The following is a 20,286-nucleotide window of genomic DNA, read 5'->3' on the forward strand; positions in this document are numbered from 1 at the left end:
ACTTGGTGGGTAGGGCTGCAAACAGACCAACACATTCGATTTGACCCAGTGTAGCTTGGTTGTGGTGTTGTGGGGAGCATAGGTACCAGCTATCATATAGTAACTATATGCTCTTACTGGGGCAATCCAAGCTTCCCCTTCCCCACACACTCAGTTTAACCTTCTGACGGCCTTAGAGCTCCATGACCCAACCCACAATGACACCGGCCCAAATTGAAAGATTGCTACCATGACATCACGTCCGCATGATAATGATCAAGAGTGCTGACCAAAAGATAACTACCGGTGCTTGTCCTCGTCCCGGTCCTATCAACAAGGTCCACTCTCGCTGCATTATCATGGATCAAGGGATGAATAGTACGCCGTAGTGCCTCCCGTATCTGCCCGTCTCACCGACGGATGTCGCCGTGGTGGTGACCCGGAATCGCTTCCGCTTCCGCTTCCGCTTTCGGTCCGCCCTGGCTCGTCAAGCAGGTCAGGGGGGGCTTTCACCAGATGACGGGACTAGAATGTTGGCCAAGATCGTCAGCATACATAATATTTCAAGCCGAAAGCATGCTTTTGGATGAGGTCACATCATGCTTCGAAGATTTATTTCATGTTCGTATTCGTTGCTTTTTTCGTCATTCTTTTTGGAGCAACATAATCTCTCACTCGGGATGTACTTACTGTGCTATATATGATTTTGCATCGTAAGGAAGGGGCTAATCTGTACCTCCGGTAGGGATCTTGCAACTTATCGCACAGCAATCGATGACGATGCTGTGGTGATCTGACAATAATTCATTGGTTTCCTTATTATATTTCCTCACAATAACGCTCGAATAAAGGGCCCGGACAAGGTGTCTTGAAGGATGATGCCAGTAGTATGACTGCGATAATCAATAAACATATTATTAGAGTGAGAGACTAGGATCATTACGATTCGAAGTTAAGTGGCAGAAAAGTCGCTGTTTATCGTGGCATTCAATTATGTACAGGGATGATGGTGATGATGCTGTTCCCATATCTCAAACAAGCAAGTCACACAGTATACCAGGCAGTCGCCACACTCAACCCGAGTAGCAAGCTGCAGCCTTGGTAGTATCTCGTGTTTGCTTCAAAAACGGAATCAGGTCAGTCCCTCCAGTGCCATGGACTCCATCAATAACTCCTTGTCCATTCCAGCTTTCCATGCGCGTGGACGTCCTGGTCGCCAGATTGATCTGCGAAGACGTCTCACTTGAGGACGTATAGCGCGCGGGCCCGATAATGTATCGTGTCACCATCTTGACATGCTTGTCTCGAAATCTTCCCAATGACATCACGGCTCCGTTGTATGCATCCCGTACAGGCGAGTCAGCCTTGTGGCTCAGGGCATATGAGCGGATATTGGCTGTGCGAACCATCATCTCGAGGAAGCGGCGGTGAGGTCCTGGCATGTATTTGCGCATTTGCTAAGTCACCAGCATTAGTACCATGGCGCGGTCACCATAACCTGGAAGTTGGTACATACCTCTATAAATCCGCCCTTGGAAGCAACAGGGGGCTTCCCGGTAGAGCCCTTGGCTTCCCCCGTGGCATGGTGCACCACACCAAGGAATATATCGAATGTCTGGATCAGAGAGCTTTGCGCATTGCTGCCGCCACTGTGCTGACGCCATTCACCTTCACCTTCTCCCATGTCGTAATACACGCCCCTCGGCAGCCCAGCTACTGCCATGTTCTTGCTACCTGCTAGGAAGGGACGTAGTTGATGATAGAACACGGTTGGTTGACAGTGCTCATACATACGCTTCAACAGCTCCCCAAGCTCGATAAGGCCTTCGGCCAGCTGGTCAAGATGTGCTTTGACCAGCACGGCGTCATCGACACTGGCGGCCTGGATGGCATTGGTCATCAGTGGGATAAGCTGTGCTCCCTTGGCCTCCAGTGCCACCGAAAGCATGAAAAACCATTCCTCATCTTTCGTGCCAGTGAACGAGTTGACAACCGATAGGTTATCGGGGTCAGTCAGGTCGGCGTTGTCTTCTGAGACTCTGAAGTTCCACAGGTTCAGAGCTGCGTACGTTGCACACGGTGGGAGTTCTAGATGTTTCGACACTTCAATAAAGGGCCGCGAGATGCAGGGTGGTAACACCTGAACACGATGGCGCCCCCATCAGCAAAGAACTAGGCATGTGGCAATGCTGAACAGCCATAAGGAAGGGTCTCTTACTTCTCGAGGTGTATCTCCACCCCAGATGTAGGCATGGGTAAGATAAGCAAGCACGACGTATGCTCTCCTCCATTCCGGCTCGGATGCTAGCTTGCTAGTGGTAAGAACGGGCAACTCATCCACCGACTGCCTTATCGCTCGCTCTTCGATACGAGTTGATAAGTTGGCGGCGATGCTTTCCCATGGGGAGTAGTAGGGGTCAGGCAGGTGTTGTAGAGGAGGACTATCAGGAAGGAAGCCATTTTGGAAGGAAAGAGCGTATTGCTCTAAGCAGATGCCCGGCGTGTTCAACATGATGAAAAGTGCAAAGTGATCTGAAGGACTGGAATGCTCTGGGATGGATGGTTCAATCAACTTGAGCAGTGCCAACAACAGGAATTATATAGATTTTCAACAATGAATCGCGGCAGTGTCGGGGCCCGGAGCGGGTTATAGTAGAGGTTCCTAAGGTATTGTGACACAGTATCGTACCACCATAAAGAAGATATCAACGATTTGCAGGGACATTCAAAAGAAATGGTGCCAACAACGTCAGTCGATTTTCAAATAATTGTCCGAAACGCCATTATAGCTGAATGTTTTTATCAGCAGGAAACACGGATCTGGAGGCGGAAGCGGAACGGCATCCGTGCCGGGTCAAACCCGCGGCAGCCATTGTTATAGTTGATTAGATTATAAATATGTGATACTGATCCAGGGATCCAAGGAGTATCATTAAAATCTCTCTCTTCTGAGTTACTATTCTAGCTTGAATCCTCAAGTCATATATTTTTATATTACTCTACTACCTACGACCTCCAACGACCACCATCATGTCCAAGCCTGTCTTTACGGAGGAGGCTGCGTCGCCTGAGTACGCAGCCCAACTCGACGCACAAGATCATCTTGCTGCTTTCAGAGACAAATTTATCATTCCCTCAAAAGCAAACATCGCTTCTAAGAAGCTTGCTAAACCCGGTAAATATCAGATATCCCCAATCATGAATGACCTTGATTCCTGATAGTCTGGGCAGGACTCTCCTCCGAGCCTTGCATTTACTTCTGCGGTAACTCTCTGGGGATTCAACCAAAAGCGACCGTCAACTTTGTCGAAGCACAGCTAGACACCTGGGCGTCGATTGGGGTTGGTGGCCATTTCACTGATCTCGAGGATTCCCCTCTGAAGCAATGGCAGTTGCTATCAGAGCAAGCTGCAGCTTCCATGAGCAAGATTGTTGGGGCCCAAGCAGACGAAGTGGCAGCCATGGGAACCTTGACGACAAACCTTCACCTTCTTCTAGCCAGCTTCTACAAACCCACTGCCACCAAGCATAAAATTATCTTGGACTGGAAGGCATTCCCCAGTGACCACGTACGCAAATGCCCTCGGTGAAAAGACTTATGTTCTGAGTTGAGACTGACAGTAGCATAGTACGCTATCGAATCTCAGATTGCCTGGCATGATCTGGACCCAAAAAAGTCCATGGTATTGATCGGCCCGAAGGAAGGTGAATACGAGATCTCTACCGAGAGAATTCTGTCCCTCATCGATGAAAACGCCGATGAAGCGGCTCTTCTTCTCCTCCCTGGTATCCAGTACTATACCGGACAGTTCTTTGACATCAAGAAGATCACTCACTACGCACACTCACGGGATCTCATCGTCGGATGGGATCTAGCTCATGCTTATGGCAACCTGGAGTTGAAGCTGCATGAGTGGAATGTGGATTTCGCGGCGTGGTGCACATACAAATATGGGAATGCGGGTCCCGGCGCGATGGGCGGGCTTTTCGTGCACGAGAAGCATGGCCAAGTTGACTACTCTGAAGGAGAAGACGCTCCCAAATTTCGCCACCGTTTGACTGGCTGGTACGGCGGTGACCGGTCAGTGAGATTCAAGATGGACAACAGTAAGTCTCACTGCACCTTCCGGGTTCATGCATCTACAGAGTATCATGAACTGACAATCGGTTCACAGAATTCAAGCCCATACCTGGCGCTGGGGGCTTCCAGATCTCAAACCCCTCGGCCATCGATCTCGCAGCTCTGTGTGCCGCGCTGTCCGTCTTCGATGGCACATCAATGGCAGAACTTCGCCAGAAGTCTGTTCGGCTGACTGCATACCTTGAATATCTCTTGCTCAAGGACTATGATGAAGAGTCGAGACCGTTCCGCATTATCACCCCGGAGAATCATGAGGCCAGAGGAGCGCAGCTGAGCCTGTTGCTGAAGCCTGGCTTGCTGCAAAACGTATCTCAAAGGCTGCAGGAAGCCGGTATCATCTGCGATAAACGGGAGCCAGACGTAGTGCGCGTGGCACCCGTCCCGCTGTACAACACTTTCAGTGAGGTATGGACATTTGTCCGGATTTTTAGAAAGGCACTGGAGGTTTGATCCAAGCTAGTAGTGTGAAAGAACAAAGCCAGGCGAGATGAATGTACAGTTACCACGATTAATGTATACGAGATTCATGATTCCAAGTCTTTCGAAAGCGTCTTGCGTTTCCTGCGTCTTATAGTGCCGATGATTCGTGATGGTTCGAGAAACCAAGTTTTCAGAACTCTCTCCATAATCAGGCAGTAACGAGCGTAAATTCCTCCTACTATGCAAAATGACATACACAGTCTTTGGCATGTAGCTAGGTTTCAGAGGTGACCGAAACCATCTCTGCCATCACCCCTCGGCAAAAAGTCTTGAGCTTGAGAGAAGAAATTCGCGGCCAAGATCGAGAATTCGTCATTCATTGGGTCAGGTGATCGAGATGAGCCCATGGACCCCATTGGATCTTGTCCGCCTACAAGGAGCGAAGTAGGCAGGTTAAATTGTGAGCTTGGTGATGACGCTGACGTGTGGTGAGAGTTGAGGCGAAATGGTTCAGGCAAGGGAGAAGTTTGGGAAACTTCAGCCGCGATTGTAGGAGGCTCAGAGTACAAAGAGTCCCCGAACATGCGACGAGCTGAGTCGGTGTCACTGTTGGAGGAGTATTCGAGGATCTCCCAGAAGCGGGACAGGTCTATGAGGAGGTATTTACTCTGTAGGCCTGACGCTGGCTGATAAGATGCAGACACAGCATCCTCCAGCTTCTGTAGCCTGTCCGCCTAAACACACATTTTCTGTCAGCTCATGCACAGAGATAGCGGATGAGCGCGTCAGCTTACCAATCGTGCCATATGAGGCCATTTTTGTCCCAACTTCTGCACAAACCTGACACACCTGTAGAAACGGTCCCGCTTCTCATCACGAATAGCAGCATTCTCAGTAAAACTAAGCTGCAGTTCAATCGTAGCTACCACAGCAGCGCTATATCCCAGGAACGGATCGGAGATCGTAAAACACCGCTCTTCAAAGAAGTTAATGAAATGTATGATCCATGTTGTATGAGATGAAATGAGATCCGAGCTATGCTGGAGAAATATCTCAGGAATGGTACTTCGAAAGTTCCTGAGACTGAGCGAAAGGAGAAGCGGATGATTAACCAGGCATAGTATTGTGTGGTATAAGAACTGGTTCAACAACCACGGACCCCAGTAGTCTCTTCTTGCCTGAAGCTCTTCCAGTGTCCTTTCATTAAGACTAGCTGGTTTGAACCTGTGAATGTAGGGCATTTGAGTCTCGAGGTCCATTTGAGCAGCCAAAATCTCCGAGTAGTCTGATTCGGACGACCAAGGAGGCAATTTCCCAGGTTTCCCATGGCGCCGGACATACTTGGCAGTTTTTGCAAAGACACCACTGAGCATTATCATGTACGCGAGAATACCCTGGTCATGCATTCCTGATGACCGAGTTTCATCGGCCGCATCAATCAAAGAGTTCGGTGGTGGAGGCCTACTTGGACTCTCGGGGAAAGGGGGGAAGCTTCCCTCCGGAGAATCTAAGTTTTCAACGTCAACGCCATGAAGACGTTTCAGCAGATAGATGCTCCAGAAGCAACGCCTACGTTCTTCACGTGTTAAGGAGAAATGTGACGAATGTGATTCCGAGCCCAGATTGGCAGACTGTGCCAGGTTCAATGCCAAGCTACAATGAATACTTGAGCGATGTGTATTTCCGTCTGTTTCAGTTAATCAAAAGTACGTCAGACATGGATGTATCACCTACTGGTAAAGTCAACAAGGCTTAGTAGGCATAAGCTTTGGAGTGTGGAAAGTTCAACTGGTCCTTCCGAAACCCTTTTCATGACCAGACCTCTAGCAACTTCCGTATAGCCATTGATGAGAGACGGGAGTTCATCAGGACTTGACGCTTCGTCATCTGAAAACCGTACACTTAAGGCTAGGATGGCGTAGATTATCTCTGGATCACGAGTTGGCAGACTTCTCAGAAAGCTGTCCCTGTGAAATAATGGGAGAGGCTGAGAGTCGCAGTATTGTAGATACAAGTCTGCTATTGACAATACCTTCTCCCATCTGGGTAGCGGAGTGAGTGCACTCGGTGCTGAGTAATTCAATGAAGGAGTCAGGGAAACCAGTCCGGTAGTTGCTGCATTCTGTCGAGCGCGACTCTGTGCGTTTCGCCTAGCGACAAATCATCAGTCACTGGTGCAACAACAGTGAGAACGTGACGTCTTACTCCAGGGTGTCCAGGAACTCGCTCATCTTAGCTTCCCAGCTTCCCAGACGATCTTCCTACACGTAGCAAAGTTAGACACAACCAATAGCCAAGGCATCCTTTCGGGATTACCAATATCTGTGAGATCCTAGTCTCCGAGGTGGAAATGCCAGAAATCGATTCTCCTGAATAGCTAAGACCATTGGTCAATGGCCTTCGGTGCTCTCCAGCATAGGTGCATGTTTGATTTAACCGCGCACATAGAGAGCAAAGTGGTTGTTCCCCAGGACATTTTGCCTTTTTCCGCCTGGAAAGAATCAATCATTAATGTGTCATATAGCGCGATGCCGGGCAGTCAGTCCGGCTTACCTGCACGGCTCACAGGCTTGCCGCACTCGCTTAGCGGGCCGTTCAGGAGTAGCGGACTCCAAATCCATCTCAGTGGAGTATTTATGTCGGGTTCTCTCCACAGTTCTCGACTTTGAAATGTGTTCTGTATTTCCAGTGGGCCCTGAACAACAGATCCCCCGAAGTGGGAAGTAGCCTAACGCAGGAAGTTTAGTTCCCTGCGGAAGCCTCCCGAAAGTTGTGTATATCAGGAAGAAGGCACATTTTACATCGGTCGAGTACTTGTGTTGACTGCAATGACAAGGGCAATAGCTCAAACTAAACAGCTTCAGATGCCACAAGGTCGTAGTCAGGAACACTACCCAAAACAGTGAGGTATAACCAGTGAGTGCTTGCTTGCATGTGGACGGGATAAACCGCATGTGGATGACTAATCAGCAGCCTAGTCAATAAGGTAACCTGGTTGAACTCACTTAATAATGCTATATAATAAACCAGATATGTAATTACCATGACTGAATACGAGGATGTAGATTTTAGAGAACTTATAGCCCGCGTAGAAGAATCAGCTGAAGGCTGGAGTGTGCCTTGGTGTCTATGATACGAGAGGTAGGTCGCTATGCTAATTCTAACCAATCACGAGGTGTTCATTTGGCCTGTTATCCATCCTGATTGCCATATGGCATGATGAGAGAGGCCCTTCGATCAAGACACAGCGCTCATACTCACAGTCAGAGTGTTGACCGATTTCAGGTGGCGTAAGGTGCTGGTATGAAACCCTGCTAATTGCCGCAAGCAGAGTCGCCTAATAACAACATGATACACATTCTCATCTTTAGGTGAAAAAGAACCTAGGTGCTTCGCATGTCCTGTGCTCATATCGAAACTCCAAAATCGCACGGTACAATAGTAGTGTGGATCTTCAAGCCGAAACAGGAAAGAGGAAAGATTTCACACATTGACGCCCTAGCTTGATTTATGTACAACGTCGATAATCCCAGTCTTCCTCTCAGATGAACCGTTACAAAAACCCAGACATACCGCCAATTGGAGTCAGGGAATGTCAATCGCGAGACGCTGCGGGATCATACTTGGCATGGCAAAGTATTAGGCGTTTACTCCTTACCGAACCAGGTCTTGTGGCCCTGTTGTCAATATTAGTAACTGACTCTGCAGGAAAGGAAGCATTCAAGTGTAGCGTAGACGTGGGCAGCACTTACGAAGACCATGCGGCCCATGGCATAGGTGGTAGCTGAAGAGACGTTAGTATAGACAACTCGATTGCGCTAGAATGGGTATTGTTCACCAATGCCGAGACCATAGACGGAGATGAGGTAAGGGTACATAATGTAGTTGCTGCGCTCGGTCTGTGGGTTGAAAGGAGAATGATGTTAGACCTCCATACTACCATGCAATCATTCCAGACCGACTAACCTTGTACCACTGACGCTTGCCGTCGTGCTTCTGGAAGAGACGCTGGTAATAAGGGACACGGTTCTCACGGAACACGAATCTAGGGAAATATTCAACATATGTCAGCCATCTGGAAGTCAATGGGGTATGAGCAGTGGTCAGAGCCCGGTCAATGGTGCGCAAACCGAGCTGACGAACGAGTTATGAATCGGGAGCGCAGAGGTCGTGCAAGGGGATGAAGATCAAGAAAAATTAGCAGAGGCTTACCCAGCCATGCGAGGAGCGGTGCGGAACATTTTGGCGGTTATGTAAATGCGACAATAACGAGATTTTCTAGAGAATGAAGACGAGAATGGCAGCTTGAAGATTAGCAGTAACAATGATCAGTCGATGTCGTGAAGTGTGGACCCGAGCATATCCTGGTCACGTGGTTACCCTCACACTTCCGCCTTTAGGATGCAAGGCTTATTAATTTCACGTGATGACGCAGTACCAAAGCTAACTCAACTAGGTATGGCTCAACAGGCTGGTCTCCCCCAGAAAAGTAGTTTCCGCGGAATCCAAGTGCGCAACAGTTGAGCTCAATCAATCACCACCAATTTTCACATGTGCAAGAGATTTTCCGTGCCTTCAGGGAGCGAATGAGGAGGATGGTCAGATCTATCGTTCTCCTCTCTTCCTTTTTGTCTCAAGACTCATGCGCCCGGCTCTTCTTCGATTACTGAAGAGACCGTCAGCTCTTTCGGTTCTCGACTCCCTGATCTCAGCACCCGTCGGGGTGGAACAACTGGAGCTTAGACGCGATCAAAGATGTCTGCGATGTCTATCGAGGAGTACCCGACGAGAACATCACGTATCCACTGTCAACCCAGAACAAACATCATGCAGCGAATCTCTCTCTCCCTCGACAAGGCGAAAATTGAGCTTTCAGGTCCACAAGATCAAAGCACCGAAGGCGCAAGCAGAAGACAGTATTGAACACGGTGAAAGCTCTCCCGACAAGCAGGAGTACTTATCGCGAATTCGATTACAAACAGAGAAGCTGGAATTCGAGTCAGATATTGGACATGCACGCGACATTGGGACTCGTCTGGTGGATGACCCACGTCACCGAAACGATTTCAGACTCTGGGTAGAGCTATTACGCTACCGTCAACGGCACTATGGAGAGCAAGGAACAATGGTCATTTGGGAGGCTCTGACTGATCGCGTGGATGACGTACAACTCCCAGTGGACGGGGACTTGGCCGATTTTCTCTGGCAGAGCTTTGTCGACCTCGGGTTCAAGCGAGAGATTGTGATGGTTGAGGTGGCTGAATATGCGCGAGCGCTCTGGAGTCAGACTGGGAACCGATGGCCCAAGCTCTACGAAAGAATTGTCGGCGGGTTCATCGAACGCGGCATGATAGACCGGGCTGAGGAATGGCATCGAAAACTCCAGGATCCACATCTAGCAAGCCCGAATGACATTCTACATGTTCTGAGACCGGACGTCTCTGCTCGCCACTCTAATAATACCGTTGTGAGTATAAACAAGGCTAAAGACCAAGGCCAAGGCTTCCTACCAAGCCTAGTGGCGTTTCGCAATATCTGCCGGTCGATACAAGGTCACCAGATATACGTTCCCACCATGTCTGCCCTCCTTCAAAACGACCTTCCTGCTCAAGAGCTGGTACTCATGCATCTATTTTTAGTGGGTAAGGGCGATCATCCCCGCTCCTACAAAGAGATAGAGCCATTGATCCACGGTGCGGAAAAGCGTGGCCTACAATCGTTCCGGCAGAAGCTCCGAGCTTATGTCGACCGTCAATTCCCCAGTGAGGTTGAAGACGTTCAAATCAAAGACTCTGAAATTGAGAACTCTGAGCATAGACTGCCGGCGAACCCCGGCGAAAGAGAGTTCTTGCATGACCAAAAGCCCATCAAGGACGACCTTGGCGCGCGCATATTCGCTACGGACGCTTTGAAATTTGAACTCATTCTCTCTGGCTTCAAGATGTTTGGTGCTACTTCTATCGGACCACAATCTTTACGAGAAATGGCAGTGAGAGCCCATGGCAGTCGCGATCTACTGGAAAGGCTTCGGCTTCTGCAGGAAGCAGGTATTTCCATCGGGGACTCGATCTTTTCTCGCCTTGTCCGCAAGCTAGCCACAGAAAATCGTGGTATTGTTCTGGCAGATCTACTTCGAAGTGATCAACATCCCGACATGCTGGAGGATACGCGTGTTCAAGAATCTCTTTTGTTGTCTCACTACCTTAGTCGGGACTGGCGTCGCTACAACCTGACCCTAGCCATACTCAGCGAAATAGCTGATGAAGGACCAAACATGTTCAACATCCATTTTCGAAAACATCTGAGAGCGGGCGAGTGGGAGTTGGCATCAAAAGTGGTCGATGAACTAGCTTTGCGCGGAGAGCCTCTCACGAAGACAAGCATCGACTTAATGATCAAGCATGTTCTCACGCCACGACGGCCTGGGTCTGGACCGATACGAGCGCCTGGCCGGCCACCGCAAATCGAAGTGGCGTTCGTCTTCCGTGTTCTACAACGCACCATTCCATTGGGGTCAACTGTATCTGCCAGGCTCTGGATTGAGTTGATTAAACGACTGGGCCAGACAGATTCCTGGGTTGAGCTTCGGAGGTGTTGTTTTTGGCTAGCACGCCATTATTCTTTCACTGGGCCGCAGAAGGATACACCTCTGGACATCATATCAAAATCAAGCGCGGCACCACATTGTCGTACTTCTCCAGTTTCGGAGCAGAATGCTGACATGCTCCGGACAATATTCAACCGCCACGTCCAGGAAGCCCTCGTGCATTGGGGGTTTCGAAAGCGAGTCTCTCCGAACATCCATCGCTACCACACGGCCAGTGATCCGATTCCATGGGTACGGGGCCTCGCTTTTCTGCGTGAGCTGGAGCGTAGCGGTGTTGAGCTTCAGGTAAGCTGCATCAGCCGCGCGTGTCGGCAACGGCTTGCTATTGTCTTTGGACGAAACCGACGGTCTAGCCGCCCCATGAACCGCCTGTTGCGACGAGAAAATCCTTATACTCTTGAGAAGGTACTTGGTGATATCAGCCGCGTCTGGGGAGAGCCATCCTTGTTTGCAGGCCGAGAGCACATTGATGTGTTCCGACTAATTAACCCACCGAGTTCCAAGATGTCGTACCGCAGGACACGTAAAACCCTCTGGAGGAAGCAAAAACTGCGGGGGCCGGCTTTCACCCAGAGCCGGTCATAATGTACAACAGACAGTGTATATAGAATCCAATAGACCGACAATATATCACATGTCTAGCTTCTAAGGCTAGACAGAGCTTGAAACTTGGATGCCTTAAAAAGGAGGGGGGGGGGTTGAAGGGGAGTGGCACGTGAAGCGACCGGGGCAACGTAAGATCCCAAACAGAACCAAACAAACCCAACAAACAAAGAAAGCGAAGATGGGGACGGATGGCGCGTCCGACCGGGCTGAGCCACTGTTGTGCTAAGAATAGGCGGCCACACTTGCCGTTCGTTCTCCATCTTTTCATGGCTTCCCATGACATCCCAACTGCTGTATGGCCTGCCTAGACCTTCTGGCCCACTGTCAATAAGCAGATCAACGCAAGATTCTAAAACTCTCTTGACCGTGCTCTGGTTGACTTACCACCCACTTCCACCCCCTGTCGTAGCTTGCTCATTATCTATCCCTCTTTTTTTCTTCTAACCTGTCAATCAATAAATAAATGCGAGCCTCTTCTATTGTTCCGCGAGTGGGGTCATTGTTTCTTCTGGCTGCATCATTCCTATACATATCTACTCTCATCTTTAGCATTGGACTGTGACCGTTGTCTTACCGTCCACATCTGATTTTATCATCCCTACGCTCCTCCATCAAATCTATAGTTATCGTCCTATTCTCCTAAGTCATTTTGCAACGATTTCCCTGCATATCTCTCCCCTTACACCTACATACCATATCGCCCGAGAGTCGTCTGCACAACCACAATGCGAGGACTGGGGATTCTGGCCCTCGCCCCTCTGGCAGCTGCAAAAGCTCTGCATTCGCGACAGACCGCATGCAACAACTCACCGTCACTGTGCTCCAAATCCTATGGTGAGATTACTCATCTAGGCGCACATGATAGTCCGTTTCTCCGGGATGCATCGACAGATTACTCAACCTTTGGAGATCAGTGAGTAGTTTCAGAACCACATACGCTACTCAAGCTTGGACCTGACTGACAGTCTCGCAGATATTACAACACGACTTTACAACTTGAGGCGGGCGTACGTCTCGTAACGGCGCAAGTGCACAAGTCAGATTCGGAGTGGCACTTGTGTCATACCAATTGTGACTATCTAGATGCAGGCAAGTTAAGCACATGGCTATCGGAGATAAAAACATGGTTGGACTCCAACCCAAATGATGGTATGTTGCGCACCCTCCGTTGGATGCATTGACCAGTGACAAAGCAGGAGAGCTGATATCATATGGTTGCATAGTGGTCACGGTCCTGCTTGTCAACTCGGACGATGCAACAGCATCGGATCTTCACTCGGAGTATGAGACAGCGGGTATTGGGAATTACACCTACACACCTACCTCACAGACCTCCGCGCCCAGCTCCTGGCCCACTTTACAGGAGCTGATCAACGACGGTACTCGGCTGTTATCATTTGTGGCATCGCTAGATGCCTCGAACAACACGGTGGCTCCATACCTGATGGATGAGTTCACTTACCTTTGGGAGAACCCCTACGATGTGACCTCGGCGTCGAATTTCTCCTGTACACCCGACCGTCCAACGACCGTTAAGAATGACTTGTCTGCTGCACTTTCTTCGAACCGGCTTCCCTTCATGAATCACTTTCTTTACCAGACCACCATACTCGACATTGAGTACCCAAATGTCAGCTATGTGGGCACGACCAATGCCCCTTCCGGCGGCACGGGCAACCTCGGCGATACTGCGAAGAAGTGTAAGAGTGACTACAACGGCCGTCAACCGACATTTATCCTGGTGGACTTCTTCAACAAGGGACCCGCCATTTCGACTGTGGACAGTCTGAACAATGTCACCGACGCCACCGGACGCGCCAACCTCACATCGACTACTCAAACGAGCTCCGCCTCCACGTACTCAAATGTGTTCAAGGGACTGGTAGAAACGGTTCAAAAGGCAATGGACGGGGCGAATCCCAGCATGGGAGAATGGATCTGGGCCGGCGGGGACTGGGGCAGCTTGTTGGGCGGTGGGATTGCTCTTTAAGTCTGTCGCGCGCTTCCTCCCCTCTGGCTTCCTATGGGGTTGTCTTATTCATTCTTTTTTCCTTGCGCATTAGCATCATTGCAGCTCTCTCATTGGCATACATAAGTTCAAGCTCGGCGCTTCTCAGTCTCTGTGATATCTGGATGATTTTCATGACGCTCCCTCGCTTTATGATAGTTGACATTTTACTGCACATAGAACGGCGTTTTTTGTGAGGGATCTTAAAGACTTGTCAATCCTTGTACTTATATATATGAGAATACCTTCCTTATCCGTCCATCGGTATCTTCCATGCCCCGGCAGGTGCAGGCATTTTGCCGGTCGTAAATCAGATTCAGCTCGACCACCAATGCCCTTACAACCGATGCTCACTCCTTCCCAAGCAAGGAGCGGACCTTGTTCACCTTATCCTCAAACGACTGCTCCTTATCGGTTCTGCTCCAGGGAGACGTGATACATTAGCCAACATCATCCAATTAGGCATCAACTACTGGGAGGCACTCCTAGTCGGTAGTCCGATGTCATAGGGGAAATTGAAGACCGTAGTGACTGTAAGCAGCCGGGGAATAGGAGTTGGGGGGGGGGGGAGGAAAGGGTGTCTACCTTGACCCCACCCGAATATCCGTCTGAATCCTCACGATGCCCTGCTGGTGTAGGACCGTATGCGCCTGGCCAATGACCTGATGAACTTTGTCCCAAGGGCCCTCTGTTATGCCGCAAATCCCCGCAGAGGGAGCACGCAGTCAGCCAAGAACGGGGGGGGGCGGGTAATATGATTACGAGCACGAGTCGGAGCGACAAGAAAGCATTAGGAATTCCCCGATGGGCAGGTAACAATTGCGACTGACTCACCAAGGGTTGTCCCAGCGGAGTGCATGACAAACTTGAGGCCCGACTTCTCAACCAGGCGTTGGACGTCGGCGATTTGGGCGGACACGGATGGGGACGAGGTGCCGATCTACGCGGATAGGTTAGTGCACTGAGGGAAAGTTCGTTCATTCAATAGAGCTTGCAGCTTGGGAGTTCAGGCTCGGGGGGTCCACTCCATATGGCGTTGGCAGGATAGCGTGGAATAGAATGGGTGAATGGGTGGACGGATGGGATGGATATGCATGAAGCAGTCGGGGTCGTCCCGTCATGATGAGGCATGTCATGGATGGATGCATGGAGATAAGCACTACTTGTTGGGGATACCTTGTCGATGGTGACGGAAGACAGCCTGCTATTTCGGGGCACTGGCATAGCAAAGATGCGACAAAAGGTAGTCTGTACTTACAGGAATCAAGCAGAAGTCCGCCGTGCAATGCGGGGGAGTCGGGATGGACGCGATGTCGTCCATTTTCAGATTCACCTGCTGTTGAAGCTTCAGGAAGATGCACAATTGTTTGGTGCAAGCCTAACAAATCTTTCAGAAGCCTAAAGTCAATTTCTCAGTAAGCGTGGACGATGATGAGACCTCTGAAGTTGACTGAAAGCAGCAGTAGTTGTTGTTTTTCTCGCGCTGTTCTTCCCTCACCGCGGGGCCGAATAGCGGAGGGGCAATTGGAGAGGAGGGGTGGGAACATTTCCCACGTTTTCAACTTCCCCCCTTTCCATTCGTTGACATTAACATTGAACTTGACAATAACTACTACCTCACTACGGAATACATCGCTATTCTCTCTTCTGGACCCGATGGTCGATTCTTAGTCCCACCCGGTTCTAGCATTGCACAGTACATACAGATACACAGACGGGCATCGCCAGCCATGCACCGGTCTGTGGGTTGCCGCGAACAACTCATCAAAATCTCGTTTCCCACTCCGGGGGCAGTTGATAATCATACGGTGCATCATTTAGCTGCATCTGTCCAGATTGAACATTTCTGGTCGGAATTCACGGACTCGACAGGCTAGACTAGCAATCCTTTCTTTGTGGGCCATGACAAGTATCTCTCTTACTTCGCCCGTCATCTTGTCCTTCTCCCTGGACTGTACGCTCGCCTACCAAAATGAGGGCCATAAAGTCTAACTACGATGGGTATCGTTGGATATGCAATGAACGATCCTGGGGCCGATACCAATGCCGAACGGGGCGACTATCCGGGAGACAAGAAGACAATCAAAAGCAAAAGTGACAGGAAGAGATCCCAATGGAGCTGCATGGAGAGTAAGGAATCGAAGCAAACAAGTCAACCGAGTTGCTGATTGGCGAAGGCCTTTTGAGGCTTGTTAAGAAGGGAGGATGTCTTGAGTATGCCTCCAGGGGGAGTTGCACTTCCAGCATCAATAAATGATGCCTCCAAAATCGGTCCACTGAACTTTCAAATGAACCACGGTTCACCTCGCGTCTCTAAATCCTCACCAACTTCTTCCTTCGGTCGCCTCGTACCCCCACTGCACTGTTGAGGATATCTCGTGGGCTATAACTAGCACTTTCCCATCCTTTTTCTTCTCCTCTCCTCTCTCTTTCTATGAAATAGTTGATTCTGGTGGTTCTGCCTACTCCACTCGGGTGTGACGCAGCCTCGTTGGCCGTCCGTTCCAATCGACCATTCCTCCACTAGCTCAGCCCGATGGATCAACGTTAGCCGTCCCTGGAGTATATTGCTCGCATGAGTTAGCAGAGCGAGGCAGGTTTCGTGACATTGTCGACCAGTCTATTGAATACGAACTACCTCCTGCTATCCTTATTTGACCGCCTATTGCCTGCTGTTGTGCATCAACCAAGGCAGCACGGGTTTTCTACCGACGTCTGTGTGCCCGACGCCCTGCTCTCAGCTGGGTTTATACCGGCGCTGTGATAGTCCAGCATCTCCTCTCCTCGAAACTAGTTTCTTCTATCATCATTCCCAAGTATTCGTGGCCGAGTCGCGCCAGGTGTCAGCAGATCCGCACTCCCTGAATTCAACCTCCCTCAGGGCTGATCAAGGAATTGCAAGCTTAGTGTTTCCGCCTAAGAACAGGGAGTCCGACCGCCACGGTGGCTGATGCGATTCAAATCCCTGCACAAGGCTCAGGTCCTAGATCTACAAAGTACCAAGTAATTGTTGCCCTTGCACTAAACGAGATCGGGCCGGGGGCTTTTCTATCAATATTTGGAGTGGCTCATTCCTGCACGGACGAATCAACGAGCAGAGGCTTACTTCCAAGGCAAGATCACCTGAGCCTGGTTTGGAGCGATCAGATCTCATTTTCAGCAGCTTATTCTCCATCGCCTGCAAATCAATTGGCTGGGTGTAACGAGGCTCAGTACTGACACAAGGACGTGAGAGCCTGGGAAAAAGCGAATTATTGCACTAGTTCATAGATCAGCTACTCCTGTCTGCCCACGTTATTTGACTTGCTGCTGGGCTGAACATTCGTACAGCAGGGTTTGGGAAAATCTCTTGTCCTTTTTGAGAGATCTGCATTTTCATACATCGCAGCCTACTTCTCATAAACCTTAACTGCTACATATTTTCGCCTGCGCCTTCCGGACTTTTCCTTCCTTGAAGGAACTGCTTCGGCCACGTGACTCTATACATCACGTTGCAGAACATTCCCCCTTGGCCTTTCGCTATCATCTTAAACTGCGTTGTAGGAAGACCGAGCTTGCTTTTGACTTTATGGATATGAGTTCCTGCTTTATTCATCATCCTTGACCACAGATTCCGTGAGCCCTCGACCAATGACGAAGCCTAATATGCTGGAGCTCCCGGTAGGGGCTGAGCTCGTCTATCTTGCCGAAGGGGGCGCAAACATCATCTATCGCATCCTCTTTCCCACCAAAAATGTGAAGAGGCGAAACCATCCAGAAATGCCGGTGACTGTGTCTTCCAGTCTGCCATCAGGTGTAACGGATCATTATAGTATACCCGCCAACTTCAAAGGAAAGCTGCTCCGTCTTCGGAAAGACACGAGCTCTGGAATCTCCTATCAAGAGATTACACGAAACTTCGATCAATGCATTCGACCTCTGTTCAAACCAGAAGAGCTCGTCGATCAGGAACTTGTCTGTCTTCCCAGAGGTCTGGTTCAACTATGCAATGAACAGCTTCTAGCGGCGGAGCAAGCCGGGCAGCGTCCCAAAAGACGACAAGGCGTATATCTCTCTACGACAGAGCCATTCGGCCTTCTGATAACTGACATGACCACATTCGCTAGTCCTGGGACCACGTTATCAGAGCTGAAGCCCAAGTGGCTTGCGCAATCTCCGTCAGCCCCATCTAATTCTCGGCGGTGCCGGACATGCGCACTCCGCGAAATGAAGAATCACAAGGCGCGCAAGATTGGCAAATCTGAAGAAACATCATTCTGTCCGCTGGACTTGGTGAATGACAGATTTGAGAATGTTCTCCGAGCGGCCCGGTTCGTCAAGGGATGCAAGGATCAGGCCCGCCTGGCAAAGGTACTCTATCGGAATAGTACCCTGCAGAGACTCCTAGCTCATCAGAAGAGCATGTGCGATGTGGGGCTCCATGGTCCTCCTGTCACCTCTGTCGAGAAATCGCTCGGGATGACTCTCCGTGACTGTACCATGTTCATCAGGGTGTGTTTTTCTGCTTTCTCCTGACTGGACACCCACTAAGCTAATTCTCAATGCAGATACCGAAGGATGAGACCAGTCGGGCCGAAATACGCCTCGGAGACCTAGATCTCAAAACTGGGGCGGGAGGCAAGGCGAAGTACTGGCTTGACTTGGAACATCGCCTGAATGATGAGGGCTGGTACGTGGGAGCGAGGAGCAGTGTATCTGAGAATGAGTGTGCACTACAAGGCCCACGCAATCACTCTCAACCGTCGATATAAGCTGTACAGCCATTGCTTGGTCGAGCTCCATCCACTACGACTCCAGATCTATGTCGGCACCGGGCTGGGGCCTGTAGAACCCAGTCTACGGAGCGATCATCACATTCTCGATCACCTACAACTTCACAATAACTAAACGGCCTTTCTCCGCCATCAATGCTCCTCTAAATCATTGAAGTGTATCGTTCGCTCTTCCAGCCTCTACAGAACTCCTCGGTTTCCAAGGCAACAATGCGCTAAATCTAGGCCTGATGTGTTTATGTTCGATGCTAAGCATGTAATGGCGTTCTTTGCGTGTACACTAATCAATCAGATACATTTCAGATTGCTGTTTAGTCTAATTATTGATAAGAAATACATCATTCTCTGGTCGGAATGACTCCCATCTGTCGCACATATCGAATAGATGCAGCTATGATTCCCAGCCCACTGGATAGCTTGCTTGCAGCCATGACCATTTCCAAGAGAAACCAGCCATCAGGTTCCCAAACCTCAAACTACCGCGGAGGATGATATCATGATGTCGTCCTACGCCTTAGGATATTGGATTTCAACAGTGATAGCTACAGGCTTTTGTGATTCCAACAACCAACCACAGAACAGACCATCGCAAAGCAAAGTTTCTGGCATAGAGCTTCAATCCCACGCAACACAATCAGTTTGGATCAGGTATCCGCAAGATACCTCACCAGCGGAGCGGCCATCACCAATAATCTCCGAGAGTGTTGAATTCCGCGATCCTGTCAAACTCTGATCCCTCCCCAACTGTATGCATAACCGCAAACAACCATGTCCGATCTCACCCTGACGTCACGATCTGAATTGCCTCTACTGGTCCGTTGACAGCAACACAACCATAGCCGCAAATTCATTTTAGCCACTCGGCGCTTCAAAAAGCGCGTACTTGTCGATCGTCCCCTCTGTCTCGGGACTATCCTCCAGCTCTCTGTGTCCTAATCTCCTAGATCATCCTGCGTTTCTGCACGGCACTAGTACTCGTCTCATACAATTTTCCCAGCATTCAGCGATACATAAAGATACATACACATACACGCATATCTACAGTTACACATACAGTACACCCATACACCCATACACCCATACACCCATACATACCTGGTATACATACACCTCATAGAATCCACCAAGATGGCCGGCGTCGCGGCGAAGATCAAGCAATCCTTCCAGCATGCCTTAAAACCTTTCCGCTCTACCCGATGGCGTGGGTTGATGGCGGCCAAGGACGATGATCTCGACGCGCAGTACAACTTCCCTTCCGGACGGAGGGCCGGTCAGGGGTCGGGGTCCAGATAGCTTCAATTCAGATCAGGCCCAGCCAGTCAAGTGAGTTCCATTGCAGTATGCTTTTCCTGGAGGCCACTACTGACAGACTTTTCTTCTTGCAGTGCAGCGAAAATTCATATATCCGTTCGAGGTTTCGTCATTGAAAAGTTCCGAGTCGGTTCTTGTGACACTTCTTACTGTACGTTGAAAAGATTTTAGACTAGATGCTTAAAATATAAACAAAACTGCAACTACCTATTCCTACTCTTTCGGTGCGAGAACATGATTCCACCGTGCAGGACCCCCGCCAGTACATCCTTCAGTGGGGTATGATTTCGCGTTATGTGTGTCCTCAAAACACTCAGGTTAGGATATATATAGGGGGGGGGAGTCATAAAGAGCCAGGTATAACATATATTGGAACAATTACCTCTATCATAAACAAAGTGCTGAAACATGAAAACTCCATCCGGAGACAGTCCGATATCCT

The 20,286-nt window shown here is 49.7% G+C and overlaps 8 protein-coding genes across 8 annotated transcripts; 4 read left to right on the plus strand and 4 right to left on the minus strand.

The window, feature by feature from the left end:
• Nucleotides 1-939: 939 nt before the first annotated feature.
• BO82DRAFT_432971 (indoleamine 2,3-dioxygenase) lies at nucleotides 940-2,716 on the minus strand. The gene is made up of 3 exons (XM_025640836.1): nucleotides 2,198-2,716; nucleotides 1,496-2,119; nucleotides 940-1,436 (listed from the first exon to the last, which is right to left on the minus strand). The coding sequence occupies exons 1-3, from the start codon at nucleotides 2,489-2,491 to the stop codon at nucleotides 1,053-1,055; spliced, it is 1,302 nt and encodes a 433-aa protein (XP_025491032.1). The 5' UTR covers nucleotides 2,492-2,716; the 3' UTR covers nucleotides 940-1,052.
• A 206-nt stretch (nucleotides 2,717-2,922) lies between these two features.
• Nucleotides 2,923-4,570, plus strand: BO82DRAFT_384069 (L-kynurenine hydrolase; the record flags this gene model as incomplete). Its single annotated transcript, XM_025638076.1, has 4 exons — nucleotides 2,923-3,154; nucleotides 3,211-3,548; nucleotides 3,609-4,086; nucleotides 4,155-4,570. Exons 1-4 carry the CDS (start codon nucleotides 3,010-3,012, stop codon nucleotides 4,568-4,570), a joined length of 1,377 nt encoding a protein of 458 aa, XP_025491033.1. The 5' UTR covers nucleotides 2,923-3,009.
• Nucleotides 4,571-4,821: 251 nt separating this feature from the next.
• Nucleotides 4,822-7,161, minus strand: BO82DRAFT_285577 (putative C6 transcription factor; the record flags this gene model as incomplete). The annotated part of the gene is made up of 6 exons (XM_025631505.1): nucleotides 4,822-5,274; nucleotides 5,335-6,227; nucleotides 6,275-6,690; nucleotides 6,746-6,801; nucleotides 6,857-7,031; nucleotides 7,094-7,161. 6 exons carry the CDS (start codon nucleotides 7,159-7,161, stop codon nucleotides 4,822-4,824), a joined length of 2,061 nt encoding a protein of 686 aa, XP_025491034.1.
• A 597-nt stretch (nucleotides 7,162-7,758) lies between these two features.
• Nucleotides 7,759-8,781, minus strand: BO82DRAFT_384070 (cytochrome c oxidase subunit 7; the record flags this gene model as incomplete). The annotated part of the gene is made up of 5 exons (XM_025638077.1): nucleotides 7,759-8,217; nucleotides 8,293-8,324; nucleotides 8,379-8,439; nucleotides 8,507-8,585; nucleotides 8,753-8,781. The coding sequence occupies 5 exons, from the start codon at nucleotides 8,779-8,781 to the stop codon at nucleotides 8,188-8,190; spliced, it is 231 nt and encodes a 76-aa protein (XP_025491035.1). The 3' UTR covers nucleotides 7,759-8,187.
• Nucleotides 8,782-8,998: 217 nt separating this feature from the next.
• BO82DRAFT_384071 (uncharacterized protein) lies at nucleotides 8,999-11,809 on the plus strand (the record flags this gene model as incomplete). Its single annotated transcript, XM_025638078.1, has 2 exons — nucleotides 8,999-9,049; nucleotides 9,120-11,809. The coding sequence occupies 2 exons, from the start codon at nucleotides 8,999-9,001 to the stop codon at nucleotides 11,730-11,732; spliced, it is 2,664 nt and encodes an 887-aa protein (XP_025491036.1). The 3' UTR covers nucleotides 11,733-11,809.
• A 278-nt stretch (nucleotides 11,810-12,087) lies between these two features.
• On the plus strand, nucleotides 12,088-14,021 carry BO82DRAFT_355054 (uncharacterized protein). The gene is made up of 3 exons (XM_025635340.1): nucleotides 12,088-12,666; nucleotides 12,727-12,902; nucleotides 12,977-14,021. The coding sequence occupies exons 1-3, from the start codon at nucleotides 12,479-12,481 to the stop codon at nucleotides 13,741-13,743; spliced, it is 1,131 nt and encodes a 376-aa protein (XP_025491037.1). The 5' UTR covers nucleotides 12,088-12,478; the 3' UTR covers nucleotides 13,744-14,021.
• BO82DRAFT_355055 (thiamine-binding protein) lies at nucleotides 13,872-15,279 on the minus strand. The gene is made up of 4 exons (XM_025635341.1): nucleotides 15,020-15,279; nucleotides 14,596-14,701; nucleotides 14,347-14,449; nucleotides 13,872-14,178 (listed from the first exon to the last, which is right to left on the minus strand). The coding sequence occupies exons 1-4, from the start codon at nucleotides 15,080-15,082 to the stop codon at nucleotides 14,112-14,114; spliced, it is 339 nt and encodes a 112-aa protein (XP_025491038.1). The 5' UTR covers nucleotides 15,083-15,279; the 3' UTR covers nucleotides 13,872-14,111.
• A 1,908-nt stretch (nucleotides 15,280-17,187) lies between these two features.
• On the plus strand, nucleotides 17,188-18,512 carry BO82DRAFT_432977 (inositol-pentakisphosphate 2-kinase; the record flags this gene model as incomplete). The annotated part of the gene is made up of 2 exons (XM_025640837.1): nucleotides 17,188-18,252; nucleotides 18,309-18,512. The coding sequence occupies exons 1-2, from the start codon at nucleotides 17,392-17,394 to the stop codon at nucleotides 18,510-18,512; spliced, it is 1,065 nt and encodes a 354-aa protein (XP_025491039.1). The 5' UTR covers nucleotides 17,188-17,391.
• Nucleotides 18,513-20,286: the final 1,774 nt, after the last annotated feature.

This window comes from Aspergillus uvarum (genome assembly GCF_003184745.1).
Source record: "Aspergillus uvarum CBS 121591 unplaced genomic scaffold BO82scaffold_33, whole genome shotgun sequence".
In the NCBI taxonomy this organism is placed as follows: Eukaryota; Fungi; Ascomycota; class Eurotiomycetes; order Eurotiales; family Aspergillaceae; genus Aspergillus; species Aspergillus uvarum.

Coding starts and splice junctions, on each gene's coding strand:
- BO82DRAFT_432971 (XM_025640836.1), bottom strand. CDS start 2,491: ATGTTGAACACGCCGGGCATCTGCTTAGAGCAATACGCTCTTTCCTTC. Junction 2,120..2,197: donor GTGGAGATACACCTCGAGAA/GTAAGAGACCCT, acceptor CATCGTGTTCAG/GTGTTACCACCCTGCATCTC. Junction 1,437..1,495: donor CCAAGGGCGGATTTATAGAG/GTATGTACCAAC, acceptor CTGGTGACTTAG/CAAATGCGCAAATACATGCC.
- BO82DRAFT_355054 (XM_025635340.1), top strand. CDS start 12,479: ATGCGAGGACTGGGGATTCTGGCCCTCGCCCCTCTGGCAGCTGCAAAA. Junction 12,667..12,726: donor TACTCAACCTTTGGAGATCA/GTGAGTAGTTTC, acceptor ACAGTCTCGCAG/ATATTACAACACGACTTTAC. Junction 12,903..12,976: donor GGACTCCAACCCAAATGATG/GTATGTTGCGCA, acceptor ATGGTTGCATAG/TGGTCACGGTCCTGCTTGTC.
- BO82DRAFT_355055 (XM_025635341.1), bottom strand. CDS start 15,082: ATGGACGACATCGCGTCCATCCCGACTCCCCCGCATTGCACGGCGGAC. Junction 14,702..15,019: donor CGGACTTCTGCTTGATTCCT/GTAAGTACAGAC, acceptor CTATCCGCGTAG/ATCGGCACCTCGTCCCCATC. Junction 14,179..14,346: donor GATATTCGGGTGGGGTCAAG/GTAGACACCCTT, acceptor TCCCTGGAGCAG/AACCGATAAGGAGCAGTCGT.